The following is a 20,841-nucleotide window of genomic DNA, read 5'->3' on the forward strand; positions in this document are numbered from 1 at the left end:
AATGTCATTGTGTTCTGCTATTTCCTCTCTCTTTTTTTCCCACCTTCTGAGATATCTTTGAGATATCAAAATTCTCTCTGATAAGGGCACCTTAGGAGAGAGTTTTTGAAGACTGGGTTAGTGAATTATCTTGAATAGAGTTCCAGGAAAGAGTAATTACAAACGCCGTAAGGCAGGAGTGCTTTTAGGATTTCATAGAATAGCAGGCTGGAAGGGTTTAGGGGAATTTCATTAGATTTGAGGACTATATCCCATGCCCTTGTTTCTAGAATATATTAGCTAAGGTTCTGTTCTTCTGATTTCAATGTTTTTTTCAGTGAATTATCTGGATTTATGTTGACTAAAAATAGGCTCAGTAGGAGTTGCACATGCTGGTTCCAAAGAATGAGAGTGATTAAAGAGAGAGCAATTGAAGGAAAAATTGTAGAAAATATTCTTGTTTTGTTTAGAAATAGTAGAAAGTTTGAGAAGTAATGCTTTTTAAATTACTTAAGGATAATAAATGCTGGTACTGTGCAGAAATCTTAACAGAAAACAGTGGGTATAAGAAACAGTTTTTTTTTTTTTTATGTAAAGCCTGACAGGTTTTCAGCCTCCTAGTGTTAACACTAATCAAGCATCCTCTCCTGAAAAGCAATCAGCAGGACCCCACAGAAATCTAGAGAGCAAAGCTGCAGATCACAGCATTTTCTGAGCTAAGCTTTTCAAAGAATAAAAAAATTAATATTAGCATCTTTATTACCACTTTTTCCCCAGAAATATGAGTAATTCTGCACATTCTATAAAAATCTCATGCTTCCAATTATACCGATAAGTTAAGAGCTGCTTTTGACTAAGCTTAATACTTTTGGTAGATAAACCTTAAAAAAGCACAGTTCAATGGGGCATAAAGTTGCTACAGAAAGATATCTCAGCCTCTGCTGATAGATTTTCCAGTGGCATTTCTATTACTGACCATCTAATCCTGGTTAGAATAGGGTGACCTTGGAAAGTCCTAGAATCCCTTTGTACCTTCTTTCTTTCCTTTGCAAAATACACCCAATATGCCTTATTTTCGAAAGAAACACATCCCAAAATGTCTTGTAAATGAGGAAAATTCTGAAAATATTGTATTTCATCTTATGAGCAAAAAAGAGTGAGAAGCAGCCAGAGAACTAACATTCTTTTCACCCTTCTCCTTTCCTCCCTCCTCCTAATGGAGATGGGCAGGCTGGGATTTTTGGGAAAACTGCAATTTTTGGGAAAACTGAAAAATGAGCAAAAATGTCATTGTGTTCTGCTATTTCCGCTCTCTTTTTTTCCCTTTCTTACTTTCATACAAATGCATTTTTGCTTTTTCCCTATTATACTAGACCAACCATTTTATACTCCTGAAATTTAATTTTCTTCCTCTCCAGGAGAGCGACATATTCTTAAACAGACTTTGTTAGTGGTGGAACATACATGAAGGTTGGAACCAACTCCTACTAAGCATAGCAGGGCATGCACTCGACATGGGACTATGAAGGGACATATTTCTGTCAAGTTACCCAAACAGGCAACTTTTTCTAATTTTACAAAGATGCCACATGGGTTAAGGCATCTTTTTCTAATTTACACAAAGACGCTACATGGGCTAAGATAGGCCTTGCTTCTACACCTTCTCTTATGAGTGGCAAACAAAATTTTGGTTTTTCCCAGTTATCAGGTACTCTGCTTATCTCATTAACATCATTCATAGGGGAAATTTCAAGGTCAAATTTACGGTTCACTAAATTAGTGAATCATCTCAGCCCCAACTTTGCTCAACCTTCTCATGATTTCTTCCTCAAATAATTTCTGACAGCTTGTTTTATTCTATGTTTACTTTTAAAGAAAAAGAAAATAGAAGTCTGATAAACCTACACTGCCTGAACAAATTTGAAATCCAGCTGTTATATTTGATACTATAATCTTCTATGCAAGTTTTCAAAATTAAATATATCTCACTGAAATGACTAAAATATCATCAATTCATAGCATGACTTTTTTCCATAAGCCTATGAAAATGTTAAGAAACAAACTTTTCCTTTGTAATTTCTTATGTATTTTTAAAAATTTTACTTATTTATCTTTGTGTAGAAGAACCGGGGTATAGGTCAGAGGTGGGGAGGCAGTGATAGGATTCACCAGAGACAGAGTGGGGAGCAGAACAGGAAAATCCACTGAAATATACTGCTGAGGGGAGCAGTGGGTGAAACAGATGGTCTGCTGCACCATATGTGAGTTAGCTCCCTGGCCAGGGATTGAACTCAGGCCACTGTGATGGGCCATTGCAGTGGTAGTGCTGGGGCTTAACCTTTAGGCCACCAGGGAGGCCCCTTTGTAACTTTTTAAACAACTCCTTTAAGAACAAAATTAACACGTAAGTTCGACTCTGTGTTTAAAAGATAGCTCTTATTTCTCAAAACATAACGCACACCTAAAGATTAATGGCATTGCTCAAGTTTTTTTTTGCCATAAATATATATTCGTACATACATAATTTTGCCATATATACATAAATATTTTATGGTTGTAAGAATAAAGTGGTTGATATATATTTTTTTCAAATTATAACTTGGGACACAGTTATAAAACTGTTAGCTAATGGATCAACTCTGTATCTTATTACCACTTACCCCCATATCTCTCCCTCAGTGCAAGGTCTGCACTTTCTTTTTTTTTTTTAAGATTTATTTATTTATGCATACAAGAGCTGGGGGTACAGGCCTGAGATGTGGGGGGTGAGAGGATTCACCAGAGACACAATGGGGAACAGGCAGATTGGCCAAAGTACACTGCTGAGGGGAGCAGTGGCAAGTCAGGAGAGGTCTGCTTCACCATGTGGGTTGCTCCCTGGCAAGGCCAGGGATCGAACTTGTGCTGCAGAGGCTGCAGATTGCTTCATCGTGCTGTGCTTAACCCCTTGCGCCACCAGGGAGGCCCAGGTCTGTACTTTCAGAATGTTCTCAGCTATTGAGTCAACAAGGCAAAGGTAACCAAACTTTTTCAGAGAAGTTTACCTTCTCACACCCATCTCCCAAGAGCTCCATCCATTGCAAAAGCACGAGATTGGGACTAAGAGATTCTATGCCTTAATTGAATCCCTTCAATAGCCTATTGCTAAACTTCAGTTTCCTCATTTTAAAAGTAATATTAAAAATTGCTTGTCCTAACTCATGCCATTTGCAGGAACATGGATGGAGCTTGAAGGGATTGCGTTAGCTGAAATAAATCAGAAGGAGGAAGATAAATATTGGATGGCCTCACTTATATGCAGAATATAGAAAAACAAAATAAAAAGGTCAAGAAAAAGACAAAACTAGGAAGCTGACCTAGATTTTAGGCATACAGCAAAGGAGAAGGAGGGAGGAAGGGTGAAAACAAAGGAGGGACGAACACAAGGGAATATGGTGCTGGTTCACAGGTGATATGGTTGTGGGAGAACTATGGGGACTACAACAATACAAGAAAATTAATAAATAAAATTTAAAAAAACTATTTGTCCTTCCTTCTTATAAAAGTGATTTGAAAATTTAGTGGTTACTATGAAAACACTTTATAATCTACAAAACATAAATGTATATTATAATAAATGTATATAAGAATAACAGATGCACTGTATTGAGCATATATTAAGTATTAGGAATAGCATATCTTGTGTTACTTTTTTTAAATATCAAACACTGCAAATCTGATGTCATTATACTCTATTTATACAGGAGTTCTCTGAAGTTTAGTGCCAAGTTTGCCAAGGCCAAACAGCAACAAGTGTGACAGTCATTTTTCAAACTTAAGTCAACTTGTATCCAAAGTCCATAATTTTTAAACTATAATTCTACCTCTAAAAATAGGTTATACTTTCCCCTAGTACTATAAGTAAGGCAATAATGCCATTTAATGATCTTAAACAATGGACTGAAGAAGAAAAAATTGCAGAATAGCTTGCTTCTCTCACAAAGTTGACTGAAAAAATACCCAAATACCCTACAATCAGTGCTTAAATTTAAGAGCAGACCATAGATGACCTAGAAAACCTTTGACGTCAACATTTTTTATAGTTTTAATGGATAAAGGAGAGCAACTAGATGTTCTAAGGTGCAAGAATAATATATTACATCCGTAATATTACATATTACAGTTATAATGGAACTTACGTTTTTCATCAGAAACTCTATCCTAGTCACATTAACAGACACACAAACTACAGGTATACAGAATAGAAAGTACACAAGGACTTTCTTGTCTTTGAGACAGCCTACATAAAAGGAATTGTGAGCTGGTAGAACGAGTTGCCACAAGTCCTGTTTGAACAGGTGGACTAAATCATGGACTGTTGAGCCCTGTCCAAACAATCTGGGCCACCACACTGACTGTGAGGTGACATGCTAGACAAAAATCATTAAATCTCCACTAATGATTATCTCAGAATTTCCTGGAGGGAGAAGGCTGAGAACATACATTCACAGTTGGAGTGCAAACTTTCAGCACATTCCTGGGCATAGCCCAGTTCAGAACAAGCTAAAAATACTGCGCTCCTCTGCTTACCTGGTGGACCAACTCCATTAAATATCTCCTAACTTCCTTTGAGGAGCCAGGCTAAATTCCTTTTCCAGCACTGATTCCCTCATGCTTGAATCACTAATAAAACCTTGCCTAGTTCAACTACACTTAGCACTCTGGTGAACTCTTTCCTAGGAAGGCAAAGGACTCACTCTTTTGGGTTAGGTCTGTAACAGTTTTGGAAAACAGGACCAATACCAGAAAATTCTTTTCAGAAATATGGAAAAGTTCTTCTCATAGAAGTTAGTATTTATTTTTAGGTTTTGATATAAAATTTGACTTATAACCTTAGGATAGCAAATTTTTTGTTCCTTACATATACCTTATTTGAAAACTTTAGTTCTAATGATAGTCATTTGGAATGAAAAAGTGCTCAATAAAGCTGAAAAACCTGAATAACAGTCAATATTTTTTATACTAGTTAAAAGAAGAGCATAAAAGGATTTTCTAAAAAGATCTTAAAAGGAATGTAAAATTTTAAAACATGTGACTCAACCCACTATCTCCTAGATTTTCTATTTTCCATATTTTTTAATGTGCACTCTGGGCATAAATTAAAAAGCACAGAGCAAGACTCAATAGTTTATGGCACTAAATAAAGAATTCTGGTGCTCCTGTTATTTGTTTGATATGATCTCATTCTGGGCACTGATTTGAAAATTCTTCTAGAATCATCTGAATTTGCCCTTTGAATATGCCCTATTTAAGTCTCAAGAAAAGCTCTTGGATCATAAAAGACTAAGCCAAAAACGTTTATGAATTGTTTTCTAGTTTTTGACTGTCAAATTGATTCTAACTAATGGCAAGTTTTCTCTCTGATCTTATCTACATGCTAAATTTGATGTGCATAGTATTAAATTAGGTGAAACATGCTCTAACGCAGGAAGTTGATCTGATAAAAGACAAGCATATTCTCTTGAACTCCTTGAACTAGTATAATTCACATATAATAGACAATAGGGCATTATAGCAAAAAAGAGCACATTTTAACTATCTATACATTTAGAAAAAAGTACCAGAGTTAATGGAGAGGATATAAATAAAATAGTCCTGTAATGCTACTAAGGTAACACTCATTTTATGCTAATTGGAAAACGCTGAAGTCTTGCTTGCATTATTCAATCTAAAATTCGAATCAATTCATTCTTCATGATTCATCATTAAATTATCTATCCTAGAATATAGCCAACATAAGAGAAATGTTTAGAAGAATTTTTTTTTTAATATAGGAGTTTCTGCTCTAGTGATATATAGGTTCCTGGAAAATATCTTTCTGCAAAATTGTAAAGCTAGAACATTAATAAAAAGAGCAACTATTCAAATAAAGTATTAGCATATTTTTAAAAAAGATGTATTTATTTATTTGTTTGTTTGTTTGTTTGTTTGTTTATACAAGCACTGGGTACAGTCAGAAGCGCGGGAGGGTGAGAGAATTCACCAGAGCCAGAGCGGGGAGCAGAGCAGGCAGAAGGACTGAAGTACACTGCTGAGGGGAGCAGCGGGCGGCAAGAGAGGTCTGCGTGCCATGTGGGACCCTCCTCTGGTGGCCGGGGAGCAGCTGGGGATCGAACTGGCGCTGCAGAGGCTGCAGGCAGCTTTGCAACCCAGCTCTCACCCGCTGCGCCACCAGGGAGGCCCTAGCATATTTTCTTAAGGCATGTCAAATTCCTAACAAACACTGGACTAAATAAATATAAGACTTCATCTTTTTTTTTAAAGTTTAAATAAGGAAAGGATGAGTCTTCTAAATTTAAGAGTAAGAGGCCCATGCACAACAAATGAGCAGAAAGACACAATAAGGATGTCTACAATAGAGTACATGGCCAAACTGAACAAAAAAAAAAAAACTGTAGGATGAATGGGCATCATGTACAGTACAACTTTACTCTGCTGTTCAGCTGTATCAGTGTAGTTTGGCTTTAGCTGCTGTTATTTAATGATACAAATTACGATACAAATTATGTTGCAGAAACAAGGCTATAAAAACAGATTGTATGCAAACTTTATATTATCATAAAGTTTTTCTAGATTTATATTGATTACAAAAATCTTAACAATTGAAAAGAACTTCTGCCAGAATAACCTAGTTCATAATTATCAAAAATGGAAGTCTCCTACATTTGTTTCTAAAATGAACTAAGAGGGCCTCCCTGGTGGCACAAGGGGTTAAAGTCACATCACTATGAAGTTATCAGTAGCCACTAAATCACAAGTTCGATCCCTGGCCCCAAGAAACTGACCCATATGGCACAGCATACCTCTCCTGTCTCGCCCACTACTCTTCTCAGCAGTTTATTTCAGTCAATACACCTGTTCTATTTCCCACTCTGTCTCTGGTGAATCCTCTCACTCCCCACACCTCTGGCATGTACCCCAGTTCTTGTATGGATAAATAAATGAATCTTTAAAAAAATAAAATGAACTAAGAGCAATTTGGCTTGAGAATTTTGTATATAAGACTTACAGTATTCCTTTAAATTTTTTATTAATTCATATATAAATTAATTAAGCTTAAAAATTCTGTTCTTTACTTGCATTTGCCACATTTCAAGCGATAATAGCTAATTTAGTTAGTGGCTGCCAGGCTAGAAAGTACATATATAGAGTATTCCCATCACTGAAGAAAGTTATTTTGGACAGCACTGGGCTAGATTTATGTGTTTTGAAAGCTTAAATTTTCATATACTAGATGACATTTTAGAAAGTCTCTGGTTAGACAACTTATGCTCAAATAGCTTTATTAGCTTCAAAGTAAAACTCAGTGTGTTAAATACATTGCCTCAAACTCTCAACTAATAGAGTCAAGACTAGTTTAAAAGCCATAATTATTTGTACATCCATGAGAGTTGGGGTAAGTACACTTACATCCATCTACTTTTATTTTGCATCTATTTAATTCCCATCTATTTCCATTATTATATAATTGTAGGGGTGAGCACACGTATTGTATAGTACCAGTAACATATGTACTATATGATAGGAATAATGAATGAATAATAGGTAACAGAAAAAGAAAAGTGCCAAACTTCTTAAACTTGATAAATTTTACTTATGAACTATGTTTTATAGATGCTGAAACAGAACTTGGTGTTGGTGGGTTGGAATTTCTATTAGTATCTTTGTTTTCTGTTTCTACTTTTAACAAATGATAGGCCTTTGTAAGGCCTTTGTAGTTATGTGAAATATGTAGCCACTGAGAGTTCTGAGCAAATGATAAAATCTGATTCAAAATGTCTTCTATATTGAAGGATTAAAAAGCTATTTACAGTAATCCCAGTGAAAGACAGAATGGCAGCAATGGAGGCAATGAGTAGAAGTCAGATCTATGATATATCAGAAGGCAAAGCCAATGGAATTTCTGAGGGATTGGATGTAGGCTATGAGAGAAGGGAGTGAAGAATGATTAGAGGTTTTTTGACATCTGATATATAAAAAAACACTGAAGGTACAGGTTTGTGAAAATGTCTTGGAGATACATTTGAATGTGCTAAATACTAGATATCTATTAAATTTCTAATCAATGGTATGATATGAGTCTCCAATCCATGGAAGGAGTCTGGGCTGACAATATAAATTTGGTGGTCCAATGAAATATAAATGGTGTCAAAATCAATAAAACAGGATGAGAATATCAAGAAAATGCATATTGATAGGGCAGAGAAAAAGATCAAGGACTAAGTTCTCAGTACTCTAATGTTAGGAGGTGAGATAAAAGAATAGGAAATAGCAAAGGAAGAGGAAGAGGAAGAGCAATAAGGAGTAGCATAATAGGACAAACAAAAAGGTTATTATCATGAAAGTCTAGTGAAAATTGAGTAAGATGAACACTCAGAATTTAGGAGGAAATGAGAAGAGGAATTGCATCTAATAAATACAGACAATTCTTTTGAAGAATTTGCTTCAAAGAAGCAAAGCAATAGGAAAATAACTAGACTTTTTTTTTTTTCAAGATAGAAGAAATAAAAGCAAGTTTGCATGCTTATGAAAAAGTCCAGAAGAGAAGATGTTGGAAAAATTACCTGTGTATTTAAGAAATAACCAATGAGAGTGAAAGATAATGGGGAATAGCGCTTACATAGTAGACTTTTTACAATTAAATTAAAGGGAAGAAAAATTTTCTGGAAGGAGTAAGTAAGATAGTCAATGCACTTCCAGGCCCAGACATTCAAAATCTAAGGGAAAAAACAGAAGTTTTGAACTTGAGAGGACTACAGAGGAAGCAGTATCTTCAGAGAGACAATTTTCATTAGAAAAAGAAGATGAAGGGAAGGAAAATTCAGAGAGGACTGAATATAAGGGATTTTGATGATGGATCATGAATTCCTGAGGGCAAAGAAGAGTGTCAGTGGTTGGGCAAGGATTAGAACAGAAGAGGGGACATACAGCACTTTCTGGAATAGGATGATAAGACATAAGGAATGATGTAGGAATCTGGGGCTTCATGCAGTGGTCAACATAAATGGGTAAAAGAGCACGATAAGATTAATCCTGATGGGCTCAAGAAAGATAGTAATGGCAAAATTGTGAATTTTGAGGGGCCAGGGCAGTTCAGTGTGTATGTGGCTCTCTTGGTACATTTTGGGGGAGAATATATTTGCTCCTCTTGCTGGAGCTTTTGACTCCTGTTGATAGAATTTTTTTGGACTGCTGTTATTTTTGACTTCTGTTGATGGTATTGTTGGACCTGAGACAACTTAAAAATTGAAATGACCCTCATACACATGGATTTCTGATCAAATAGGTTACAATTTTTTTAAATTTCCCTACTCTAGGGAAATGTAAACTAAATTTTTATAGCAGAATTTGGTTTTACTTACATCTGTGTTACAGGAGCGATACCGTTTTCTTTCCCCAAGGCAGTATTTTCCACCTCCTGAAGGTCTGAAAACAAATTTTGTTTAACATGTGAATATAATATATCATCCACATAAAGACTACATATATTGCTTGATGAGAACATATTAACATTCACTTTAATAAAATGCAAACTTTGATATTTTATTAGTGATTAAAATAATCACATTGGTGATTGTGAACAATAATGATTATGGTTATTGCACATAAAAATTAAAGCAATTAACTATCAGTAACGTCAATTGTTATTTATGTTCTTAGGAAAATGAAAATAAATCAATGTACAATATAATTAATGTAGTGAGCAGGTGCTCAGTTCAACATATTGAGTTTAAAAACCAGTTATTTAAAATGAAAATTCATTTGACTCATATTCACAAAACCAATAATATGTATACCAGGGGAAATGAAAAGTTTTGGGGTTTTTTTCCAGACTGGAAACAAGAAGAGAATGCTAAATAACTCTGGAAATAGCGTTAGTTTAAAGTAAATAATGCAGAAATGAATTTGTACTTCATTTAAAATATATAACGTTTTTAAAAACTAAATCTAAAATTCAGATGATTTTGTATTATATACATACTTTATACTACACTCAATGTAATGAAAAAGTAAGATGTCAAGTATCTGATTTACACAAACTAATTTTTGGAATGTTTAACATTAGGGAAAGCCATATGCTATTTATTTGGGTGTGTAATGTAAAGAACTAGCTTCTTTTAAAAGAGGTCCAGGTTTTATAAGTGTCACAGGGTTTTATATTTTTGGATATTAATTCATAGTGGTCTGCAACTATACTTAGGTTAGTGATTCTGCACTTGTTTGGAAAAAAAAACAAAAAAACAAAACCAAGCCTGACATCGTTATGGATCACTGCTATGGAGGGATCATTACAGTTACATTTTGAGTATATCTGAATGGTAGTGAATGTTGACTCTGAGCAAGGAAAAGACATGGCCCAACTTGAAACAGCTTGGGAGAAATGGGTTGGTTAGGCAAAAACAAGGGTAGTGGGGATGGTGGGAGCAGGAGTGACAGTGAGTGCTGTTTAGCAAGGGCATTGAGGGGGGTGGACAGGAAGCAGGAGATGGAAAAACAGAACTGATATAAAATGAAGAACTAATCTCAAGCTAAAAAGAGTGAAAGAGAAGAGATATTTAGAGAGTCAAATCAAGGAGAGCTATCATGAGAAAAATAAAAATAGAGTATCTTTTACTCCAGAAGGTAGGGGTGGGAGGGAAGAAGGGAGACCACAGCATCATTCTGCACTGAATATTGGCAGGAAATAAGGCCCTCAGTCTGAGCTCCAGACAAAAATGGGAGGACTTGACAAGAAGCAGCTAAGGAGCAGTTCGACTCTGGGAAATGAGGAGCAGCCCACCTGCAATGGGCACTGCTAGAGGGGAGAAGCAGCACATTTAGCAAAAAATACTGGCGGGGTTGGCCTGATGCCAAGGGGACTCTGGCTGGAGAAAAAGAGAGGTGGGAGAGGAGCAGTCTGACCTGCATAAAACAACCAGGAGGAGAAAAGTGGTGGCAGTTCTGGAAGATGATTAACGGGGGCATGTGAATGGAAACTATTTTAACACATGGGCAGTATTCTTTTCATTGTGATTTGTGATGCGAATCAAGGCATTTCAACCCTTGAAGTGCTCTCATTGGTCCTTTTAATACTAATGTAGCAGTAATAATTTTATGTGACATGTGAAAAGACCTTAGGTTGCCTGGGAATAGTGGTAATGTAGCTAAAACTAGATCTGGATTCATCCATAATTCAGTAGTTTTTGGAAGAGGAAAGCTATCTGATTATAACTAGATTAAAAGTTCAGCTATACCTGGGATAGGTACACAATGCTTTACTTTTTTTTCCTTCCTTTATTTTTAGTTATACAGTAAGGGGAAAGAGAGAAAAAGAAAGTCTAACAGGGCTCCTCCACTTTCCTATGCCTATTGCTTGTTCTGAAGACAAGCACTTGGCTCACTAGTGAAACGTTTTTACAGATAACATGTGAAACCACAGCTTTGAATCATTTCCAACGGTGTCTTTTTGTTGGCTCCGGCTTACTTTAGCTACTTACGCTGGACTGTCACAGTGTCTTAGGGATGAGGAGACGCCGCCCCCGCAGGTCCTGCTGCACTCTCCCCATAGTGACCAGGGACCCCAGCCCCCATCTACGCTCTGGGGCCAAGTGCCAAAAGGAACACAATCTCCCTGATAACACCACTGCAAAATTTCACAGAAAACACAGAATTAGCTTTTAGGCAGATAGAGCTATCAGGATAGAAATACATAAGGGTTAGGCAATGACCAATTATAGGCATTAGCAGTCTTCCAATAGATAACAGACTGATAATTCTTTAACTGTGTTTAGACATTGGTGAAGGTGCATGTGATTTGCAAATCATCTTTTGCTAGGTAAGGAAATTGTAAACCTCTAACATGTACCAGGAGTTCTAAAAAAAATGTGACTTTGCTTCTTTTTCCTTAATTCTCCTCTTTCAGACATTTAGTGTTTCTCATTACGGAGACCTCAAAAGTCTTTTTTAGATATTTTAGTATTAAATTTTTTTTCTCTATATTCCACTATTATTAGACTCATGGAATGATAACGCAATATGGAAAGTTCCCCACTAAGGAATTTTTATGATGGTAATTGCTTTTTCTTAAAAAAAAAATTTAAAAGGCCGGTTGAGGCTACAATAGTAAAAGAATGTGTTGTGGCATTTCATCTACATGAGTACTGCAGACATAATAAAAGTAATGCCAAGACACTAGGGACCGGGTACAAAAAAACCCTTATATACACTGACTAGCCATGTGCATAGCCCCTGCATGAACATGTGTACTGGAATTCTTCTCAGCTCCACTCTCTGCAATAAACCACACATACTGCATATAAGTAGAAAGCCAGAAATAATTTATCGAGACACAGACATCGCATAACCAGCTCATAACTCTAACATGATAAATCTTATTTGCAGAACATGGTAAAAATGAAAGAATAAAAAAAACATTTCTAGACTTTTTTGGTACAGTTTTCTGAATTATCAAACTGTGACAGACCATACTGATGCTATGAAAGTCAACTGTTTATATGAGTAACATAGGGAACAGGATCATCAGAGTTGAGTGTCAGCAATGTTATCTTGTTAAATAAAAATTGGAATGATAATATGTGATTACTAAATGGTATATATCCAGAATATTTTCACTTTTCATCTGTTCCACTGCTACCAACCAAGACTAAACTGACAAATGGAAGAGCTACTTACCTGGTACACCTGCTTCTACTTCTCTATCTTTTAAAAACATATCACATCATATCATTTTTTGCTTAAAAGACTGGTGATTCCCTACCTCCTTAATACTGATGAACATTGGCCTTTGTGATGGAGCCTCTGCATCCTTCTGCAGGCTTATTTTCTCTCTTGTACAGATTGCTTCACACACACTGGATTTCTTTCTTTTCCTCAATACACTAAGCTTGCTGCTTCCTTGGGGTCTAGGGGCCAGCATTTGCTGACCCTCTGGGAATACTTTTCTCCCATTGTTGTTTTCTCACCATTGCATCTGAAGTCCAGTGTCTTTTCATCAGAGAGGACTTTCCTTGACCACCCTTATTCTGAAGTGGGACCCCCATCATCTGGTTCTTGCCAGACCTCCTCCCCCATGCCTGGATGCAACGATTATATCCTCCTAGTTTAGTTTCTCTTAATGCTTAACACACACTATATTACCCTGTTTATTTTTGAAATTAATTCTTTATCCTTTGTCTCCTCTCATTACTATGTAAAATCCCTGAGAACCAAAGTGGCTATTAACATTTAAATTAATTATAATTAAATATTCTGTTTCTCAGGCCACTAACCCCATTGCTAGTACTCCACAGGCACATGTGGTTAGTGGTTATGCTGAACAGAGTAGATATAGAACATTTCCATCAACACAGAATGCAGACTATCTATAGTAGAACTGTACCTAGAATGTAGAAGATACGCAAAATTTATTGAATGAATACATTAACTAAATTACAGAATTCTGTATGCTGTTCTGATTGCTACACGTCAGGAAGAAACTAGCAATACTAGAAGGTAAAAACAGTCACATTCATCTTTTTTCCCCTGGCATTCAGTGAGTATTTCAGCAGTTCCAACAACATAAAGGTCTTCTTTACAAAGGTGCTAAGCAATCATTATTCATTCATAAAAAGATTAGGTCAAAGGAAGTAAAAAAGTTGGATGATTTTAAGGCAGAACATTCTGACCCTGTCTAATAAACATTAAATTAGGACATTAATAAAGATTATGAGTTTGGAGCAGTGAAAATTACCATGAAGGGAAAAAAAAATCTGTCCAAAATGCTGAAGCAGTAGTTGGCTGATCTGATAATACAAGATTAAAGTTGGCTGATCTGATAATACAAGATTAACTGTGGGAGTAGGGTGGCTGATAATGTACACTTGAGAGGGAGATAATGTTCTCTTTGCCAGTGTCATTAATTGAAATGGTCGTGAAAACCAACTACTTGCACAATGACATATCAATTGTGTTAGACCTTCACCTATATAAAAGTCACATTAGGTTAAATAATCATCAGTTATTACAGTTTTGTTATTACAAGTAGCTGTGTGTTAGAATATTTATGCTTGAACCTATTTTCCTATGAGAATAATTGAGCAAAGTAGTACTAAACAACAATTACTGATTTTTCCTTTGGTTTCAATTAATGGCAACTAGTATATGAAAGAATTCCAAATCTTAACAGCTACCTATTTTTTCAAGTTGGAAATTTACCATTATTGATTTCAAATATTATTAAAGTTTGAGTTTTCAGTTATTTTATATAAGCACAGTATTGCATCTAAAGCTCAAAGGAACTTTAGAATTTATGTGGTCTAAGAATTTTGTTTTGTCTTATGAGTAAACCACAACATGAAGGAGGCTAACTTGCCCAAGGTCACTTACTAGCAGAAATACACAAAAGTCAGTGGAAAAAATCAATTGGTGGAGTAGGATTATATATTTGAAAACAGTAAGGAATATTCTAAAATACTTTGCTAGATTTTTTTACTACATAAAACACACAATAACACCAGATATTAAAAAAACTCAACTTAGCTACAAGTGTATATGCACATACAATTTCAGATTTATAATTTGTAGAGAGAAAATTTTACTTTCTGCATTTTTAATGGGGCGAGGGAATTGTGAAGACCACAAGAATATTGAAAAATATTGGTTCCAAAGCATTTAATAATACTATTATGCAAGTTTCCTGGATGCTTAGAAAATGTAGTCTAGAGAGAGAGCTCACATGAATTCTTGTTTCTCTTTTAAAACTTATTTTTAAGTTAAAAGATAAACAGAATACATGGGCCTTTATAGTCTACACAAATTATGTGTCAATAAGTTATGTATTTTTTGTTCAACATCACTTGTAATCAGGGAAATGCAAATCAAAACTACCATGAGATACCATCTTACACCAGTGAGAATGGCACATATTAAAAAAACTAGCAACAACAAATGTTGGCGAGGTTGTGGAGAAAAAGGAACTCTCCTGCACTGTTGGTGGGAGTGCAAACTGGTCCAACCACTATGGAGAGCTGTGTGGAGATTTCTTGACCTACTAAACATAGAGCTTCCATATGATCCAGCAATTCCACTCCTAGGTATTTACCCAAAGGACACAGAAACATCAATTCCAAAGAGCACCTGCACACCTATGTTTACAGCAGCACTGTTTACAATAGCTAAGCTTTGGAAACAGCCCAAATGCCCAAAAATAGATGACTGGATCAAGAAGATGTGGTACATATATACCATGGAATATTACTCAGTATTCAAAAAAGATAAACGCATGCAATTTGCAGCAACATGGATGGCACTGGAAGGGATCATGCTCAGTGAAATAAGCCAAAAAGAAAAAGAAAAATACTGGATGGTCTCACTCATAGCAGGAATCTAGAAAACTTAAATAAGGGACCAGGAAAATGAATAACTATAAGAAAGTGAAAATCAAAATCAACAAAAAACTATGAACCAGAGACACTTTTTGGGGTGGGGGCGGGGGTGGGAGGGGAGGGATTGGGGTCAGAATGGGGGGGTTGCAATTGTATGGGGAATATAAAAATAAAATTTATTATAAAAAAATAAGTTATGTATTTTTAAGAAAAGATAAGCACAATATTCAATTTGTATAATATTGCTCAATTCACATTAATTAACATCTATCTACAGAGCAATAGTATTTTATAATGGTTTACTAGACCATTTTACTGCATAAATTCATGTAAATGTATCTATTTCGTGGAGTTAAAGAAGTTAAATAACAAAGATTAATGGATGAAAAATGAAGAAATGATAATAATATAAGTATCAGTGAACTAACAGTTGACAAGAGACTAATATCTAGTTTAACAACTTGGTTAACTAGGGAACAAGTAAGCCACTTCAATTTGCATGTACTTTATGTTACAAACCAAGTCATTGTTTCTTTTCTTTAGAACCCCTAATTACAAAATGGGAGTTAATTTTGATTTTCTATTCCAATATGGCTTGGATTAGGACAACCTTAGAACTTAGTTTTGTGCAAACATACCTTCAAAGACATAAAAAAAAAATCTATCAAAGGACTTGTTTGATTTTGATCTCTGGCAAATGAAGTATTCTTTGTATTTTGTTTAATTCCCCAACATCCCAGAAATATATTTTTAAAGCTATTTATAAAGATCACATAGGTCAGTGAGGCATTAAAAGTTTACTAAAGAAATATTTATTAATTATTAAATAACATCTCTTGCTATTAGACCACTAAAATTCATGAATCAGAGAATAATCTGTGAGCAAGATATATCATAAATCAAACAATCTACCTTTGATAATATGTTAGAGTTTCACAAAGGAAAATTTCAAATGAGTATACACAGTATTTAAAAGTATTTTTTAAACTAGAGACATTTTAGAATGTGGTTATGGTAGGTATGGAAGATATGGTCAGTGCTGGGTCCAGCCAGCATCTGGAATGAGACCTCTAAGGAAATGCAAAGATCTTAAAGAAAGTGATATTAGTGATTCAAAAAAGAATATTCTTCCAAAGTCAGAAAAGCTGAGAGTTGAAACACAATGGTATTATAAGCCTTATCTTTCTATTGTGCAGGTGCAGGAATGCTAAAGCTTATTGCAGCCCAAATTCTAAATCAGAACTTGTCATCTCATACTATTTAAATTTCGAGAGCAATTGGAAGATCTATTCTTTCTCCACTTCCTGTGTTTATAGCTTGGGCCATAGTCAAAACATATTATATTCTTCTCTAAGTGAATTAAGATCTAAGGTTGCAAATGTTCTAATATATAATGAATATCCAGTGGTTTAGAAGCACTTATAATATAATCTTATTCTAACCCAGCCCCACTTCCCATGTAAGATATTAGAAATCAATGTCATGTATATATAAGACCAAATGCTTAGCTATATTGCTGAGTCTTGTAGACTCATTAAATCAATCTTTTGGCACATAACCAAGTATTTGAAACTTTGTGGTCAGCATCAGAGCTTACAAGGATTGTGTCTTGAGCATTCTTAATAACCCTGTTCAGTAATAACACCAATACTATTGGAATTTTTACAATCTAAACCTTTGTTTACTCATTCATCAAATATGGCACCCCTCCTATTCTTGTCCAAAAGGCTATTGCTGATGTCATGTCAAAGGAAAGTTCTTTGGGCTGAAAATTATATTGATTGATTTGTAGGAGTTTGACCCATGGACACACAGTACCAGCGCACTGTCTGGGCTCATCAAATTTCCTCCTTTGGTTAATGCTACTGTCCCTGAGCACATCCATTCAGACCATATGGTTCTTATTCAATCCTTGAATGGCTTATTCAGGCAAACATCCAATGGCTGTAATAGCGATGTCAGACCCCCCAGGACTCACGCAAAGATCAGTTTTTAATTTTTTGGCCATATTTCTTACTCCATCTGCTAAATGTGCATGGAACAGTTCCCATACTTACATGGAACATTTGTGGAACTGTGCCCTTGGGCAGGGATCCCACATCATTTGCAGCCAGAGTTTGACGAGATCATCATGGATCCAGTGCTCTGGATATGTCTATGCTATCACTTGAGCAACATTTCTACCCTTCTCTGGGTTTTTGTTGTTGTTGTTTTTACAATTTACTAAAAAAATATCTATGAGCAGCTTTGGTTTTATCCTACTGGCTAGACAGGATGTAGGTTCTTTCTTGTTTCCTCTATTGAGAGTAGTTTTAATTTTAGAGTCAAGATCAGAGGTTGTAGATATTCCATTCATGTTCAGAGATACACAAACTCATGCTTATACTTTCAGATGCTCATTATTGCAAGTTAAGACAGCTTGGCAAAGAATTTTCTGCCAATCATCATGTGAAGTTGATAAATAATAACGACAAGTATATATACATCAGCACTTTCCCTCTTAGAAAGCCTACAAAAAGCTCAACGAGACATTATCTCATTCCATGCTCACAATATCGCTATAAAAATATGTAGAGAAACATATTTATCTCATTTAAAAGTAGGGATTCATTATTTTGCCTATTGCATATTAACTCAATCTCCTGTCCACAGTGCTTTCTTACTGTGATTCCTAAAGTGATAAACGGTTGTAGGTAAATAAGTGAAAAATCCATTTAGTATTAAAGGATAAAATACATTGTTACCACCAAGCTCAGGCTGAATGACTTAGTTTATGCCTTTCACAATGAAAATTTGCTCTATTTTCTGCAAAATTAACCATCTGAAGATAAAGTAAAACCAGAGGCAAAATACAGGAACCACGTTTCCAACTTTGGAATCACAAAGACCTGGGCTGTAATCCCAACTCTGCTATTAAATTTCTGTGTAATCTTCACCTTCCTAGTCTTACTCTCCTCATCTGTACAATAGAGTTAAAACAGTACCTGCTTAATAGGACTTCTACCATTATTAAGTAGAACAAATATGTGCCTGGCACAGTATAAGTATTTTAAAAACATTTATCATCATCATCAGTGTAACTAGAAAGCCAACTATTTTTAGATGGCAAGAATAGACTAGTTACACAAAGTTGATAAAAAATTGAAAATTTCATGTGAATTTTTTCACTAGCTCTTGCATAGTAGCTCTGATTTGAGTCAAAATTCTGAGTTCTGGTTTAATTTACAAATAGATAGAGCCTCAAAAGGAAAATCTACATTTGGCAACAGTAGGCATGTTTCTCTCTTAAGGAGAAAAAAAAAAAAACCCTAATAAATCAGTAACAACCAGGGCCTCCCCGGTGGCGCAGCAGTTGAGCCCTGGCTTGCGAAGCTGCCCGCAGCCTCTGCAGCGCCGGTTCGATTCCTGGCCGCCAGGAAAGGGTCCCACATGGAGCGCAGACCTCTCCCGCCTCCCGCTGCGCCCCTCAGCAGTGTGCTTCATCCGTCTGCCTGTTCTGCTCCCTGCTCTGGCTCTGGTGAATTCTCTCACCCTCCCACGCTTCTGACTACCCAGTGCTTGTATAAATAAATAAATAAATAAATAAATCTTAAAAAAAAAAAAAAATCCGTAACAACCAATAGATGACATGTTAAATGTAGTTAGTAAAAATAAATATTTTTTTTTTATTTTCAGTTTAGCGCACGTCTAGTTCTTTATATTTCTTTTCCCTTTAAAATAAATGTAGATTCAGAGATATAGTAATTTCAAAGTTAAGGATAGGGATATTGAAGATTTCTGCCCACTAGTCTGTCCTTTTCCTTTCTTGGACTCTGCATAAGTATTGAGTTTTTTAAATCCATTCATCCATTGTAATATTTGACAATGCAATTCCTGAAGTGGCATATCAACCTGTCTCTGAAAAAATGACCTAAGATTTGTCCTGTAGATTAATGGTAGACATAATGACTTTAGGAAACTACATTCTAATGGTGTAAATATGAATGACATCTTGGTAGACAAACTTTGCAACATTTACAAGTTTCTTAAAAGGTTTTTTCATGGAGTACAATATGTTCTGTTTAGGTACATGAGAAGCTGACATGGGTTCAAGGTCAGGGAATGGAGACAGGCAAAGGAAGGTTCTTTTAACCAGAACATTTCTATATTTTCAAATGTACATATCAAAATTTTGTAGAGTTCATTTGAAGAAAGTGTTTACGGGGTCCAAATGTTGGCAATCATTAGCTTAGACTGAGAAGCTTTAGAAATCAATGTGATTTTTAGAAATCAAATATTTTTTGCCCCATTTTATCAATTTCTCTTTTCTGTACTTATTCTGGAAGTAATTCTATTTCTCATCTATATTATTGAGTTTTCTAACTTTCATTCTAAATTTCCTGTAATTAAAAATAATCTCTGTCACATATATGCATATGGCTATAAGACATTTGAGAGTCTAGCTATTAAGTACAAGTGACAATGATAATGATAATGATATGTGTGTACCATGAAAATGACTGGTGATGTTGAGCTATGTGTCAAACTCATGGTTTATCAATTTGGTGGTTGTATAATTTCTAAAATGCTTCTAGGAATGCTCTGAGGTGTTTAAAAGAATGAATTATTTATACATTGGATTAAAAAGTAAGCTAAAATAAAGAGAGCCATCAAGCCTATTGATAGTATTATTCTAGGCAACTAGAAACCGTGTCCCATGGACTAGATCACAAGCATAATCAATCAATGACAAATAAACAGATTCTCACTGTGACTTTCCCCCTTCCTGGTTGCGTATTTCTTTTTAAGTACAGATTGATGTAAATCGCTACTTGTCGATGACAAGAATTGTTGGTTCCAAAGTAAACCTAGACTGTTGTTTCAAGAATGAAGTTTCTAATATTTTCTATTACTTCAGTGAAAGAAAAAAAAGAATTTTTGGTAGCGTGTGAAGGTCTCTGTATTTTTATTGGATACCTACAAAGTCTCCAAAAAAATCCTTAATCCTTTAAAAATGACCCTATCAATTCATGCATTTAGCATAATTTACCAACATTTCCAAACTCAGCATGGAAAAGCCATCAACATGGCACTGGGTCATGGGTCCTGAATGAAGCCGTCAGCAAGGATTAATAAACTGTGACAGCTGCCCAAAAGCTTTCATTCTTTTTATTTAAACATCAGATTGCAAGCTGAAATTCAGTGTATTCTTTGTTGAAACTAGCCCAACTAACATGCAAGAAGTCAGAACTGAGAACAGATGACAGAAGTAGTATTATAAATTCAGTTCGTAATAATAAATGCTAGAATTCACATATCTAGCAATTACTAAAAAAATTCAGGCATAGCATAGACTATTCCTATCTGTTTGAGCAATTCTTAATAGCTGTATTTGTTTAAAAACTAGACTGGTGAAAATAAAATTATTCAATATTTAGCTCTGATTCAATAAATTCTTTAATTATTCTCTCACTATTAGCCC

At 35.3% G+C, this 20,841-nt stretch overlaps 1 protein-coding gene across 3 annotated transcripts in view; it reads right to left on the reverse strand.

Annotated features, from left to right (window-relative positions):
- ADAMTS6 (ADAM metallopeptidase with thrombospondin type 1 motif 6) overlaps nucleotides 1-20,841 on the reverse strand; it is a 236,129-nt gene that overhangs the window by 76,746 nt on the left and 138,542 nt on the right. For all 3 annotated transcript variants that reach the window (XR_008549246.1, XM_037529678.2, XM_054688138.1), the window contains exons 13-14: nucleotides 11,496-11,641; nucleotides 9,381-9,444 (exon numbers count right to left, since the gene is read on the reverse strand). Coding sequence is in view for 2 of the 3 variants with exons in the window: in XM_037529678.2 (XP_037385575.1) it covers nucleotides 9,381-9,444; nucleotides 11,496-11,641 (210 nt within the window). In the remaining variant the exon portion in view is untranslated. The remainder of the gene's footprint in view (nucleotides 1-9,380; nucleotides 9,445-11,495; nucleotides 11,642-20,841) is intronic.

The sequence above is a fragment of the Talpa occidentalis genome, unplaced genomic scaffold (assembly GCF_014898055.3).
Source record: "Talpa occidentalis isolate TD23 unplaced genomic scaffold, MPIMG_talOcc4v2.1 talOcc4.6, whole genome shotgun sequence".
Taxonomy (NCBI): Eukaryota; Metazoa; Chordata; class Mammalia; order Eulipotyphla; family Talpidae; genus Talpa; species Talpa occidentalis.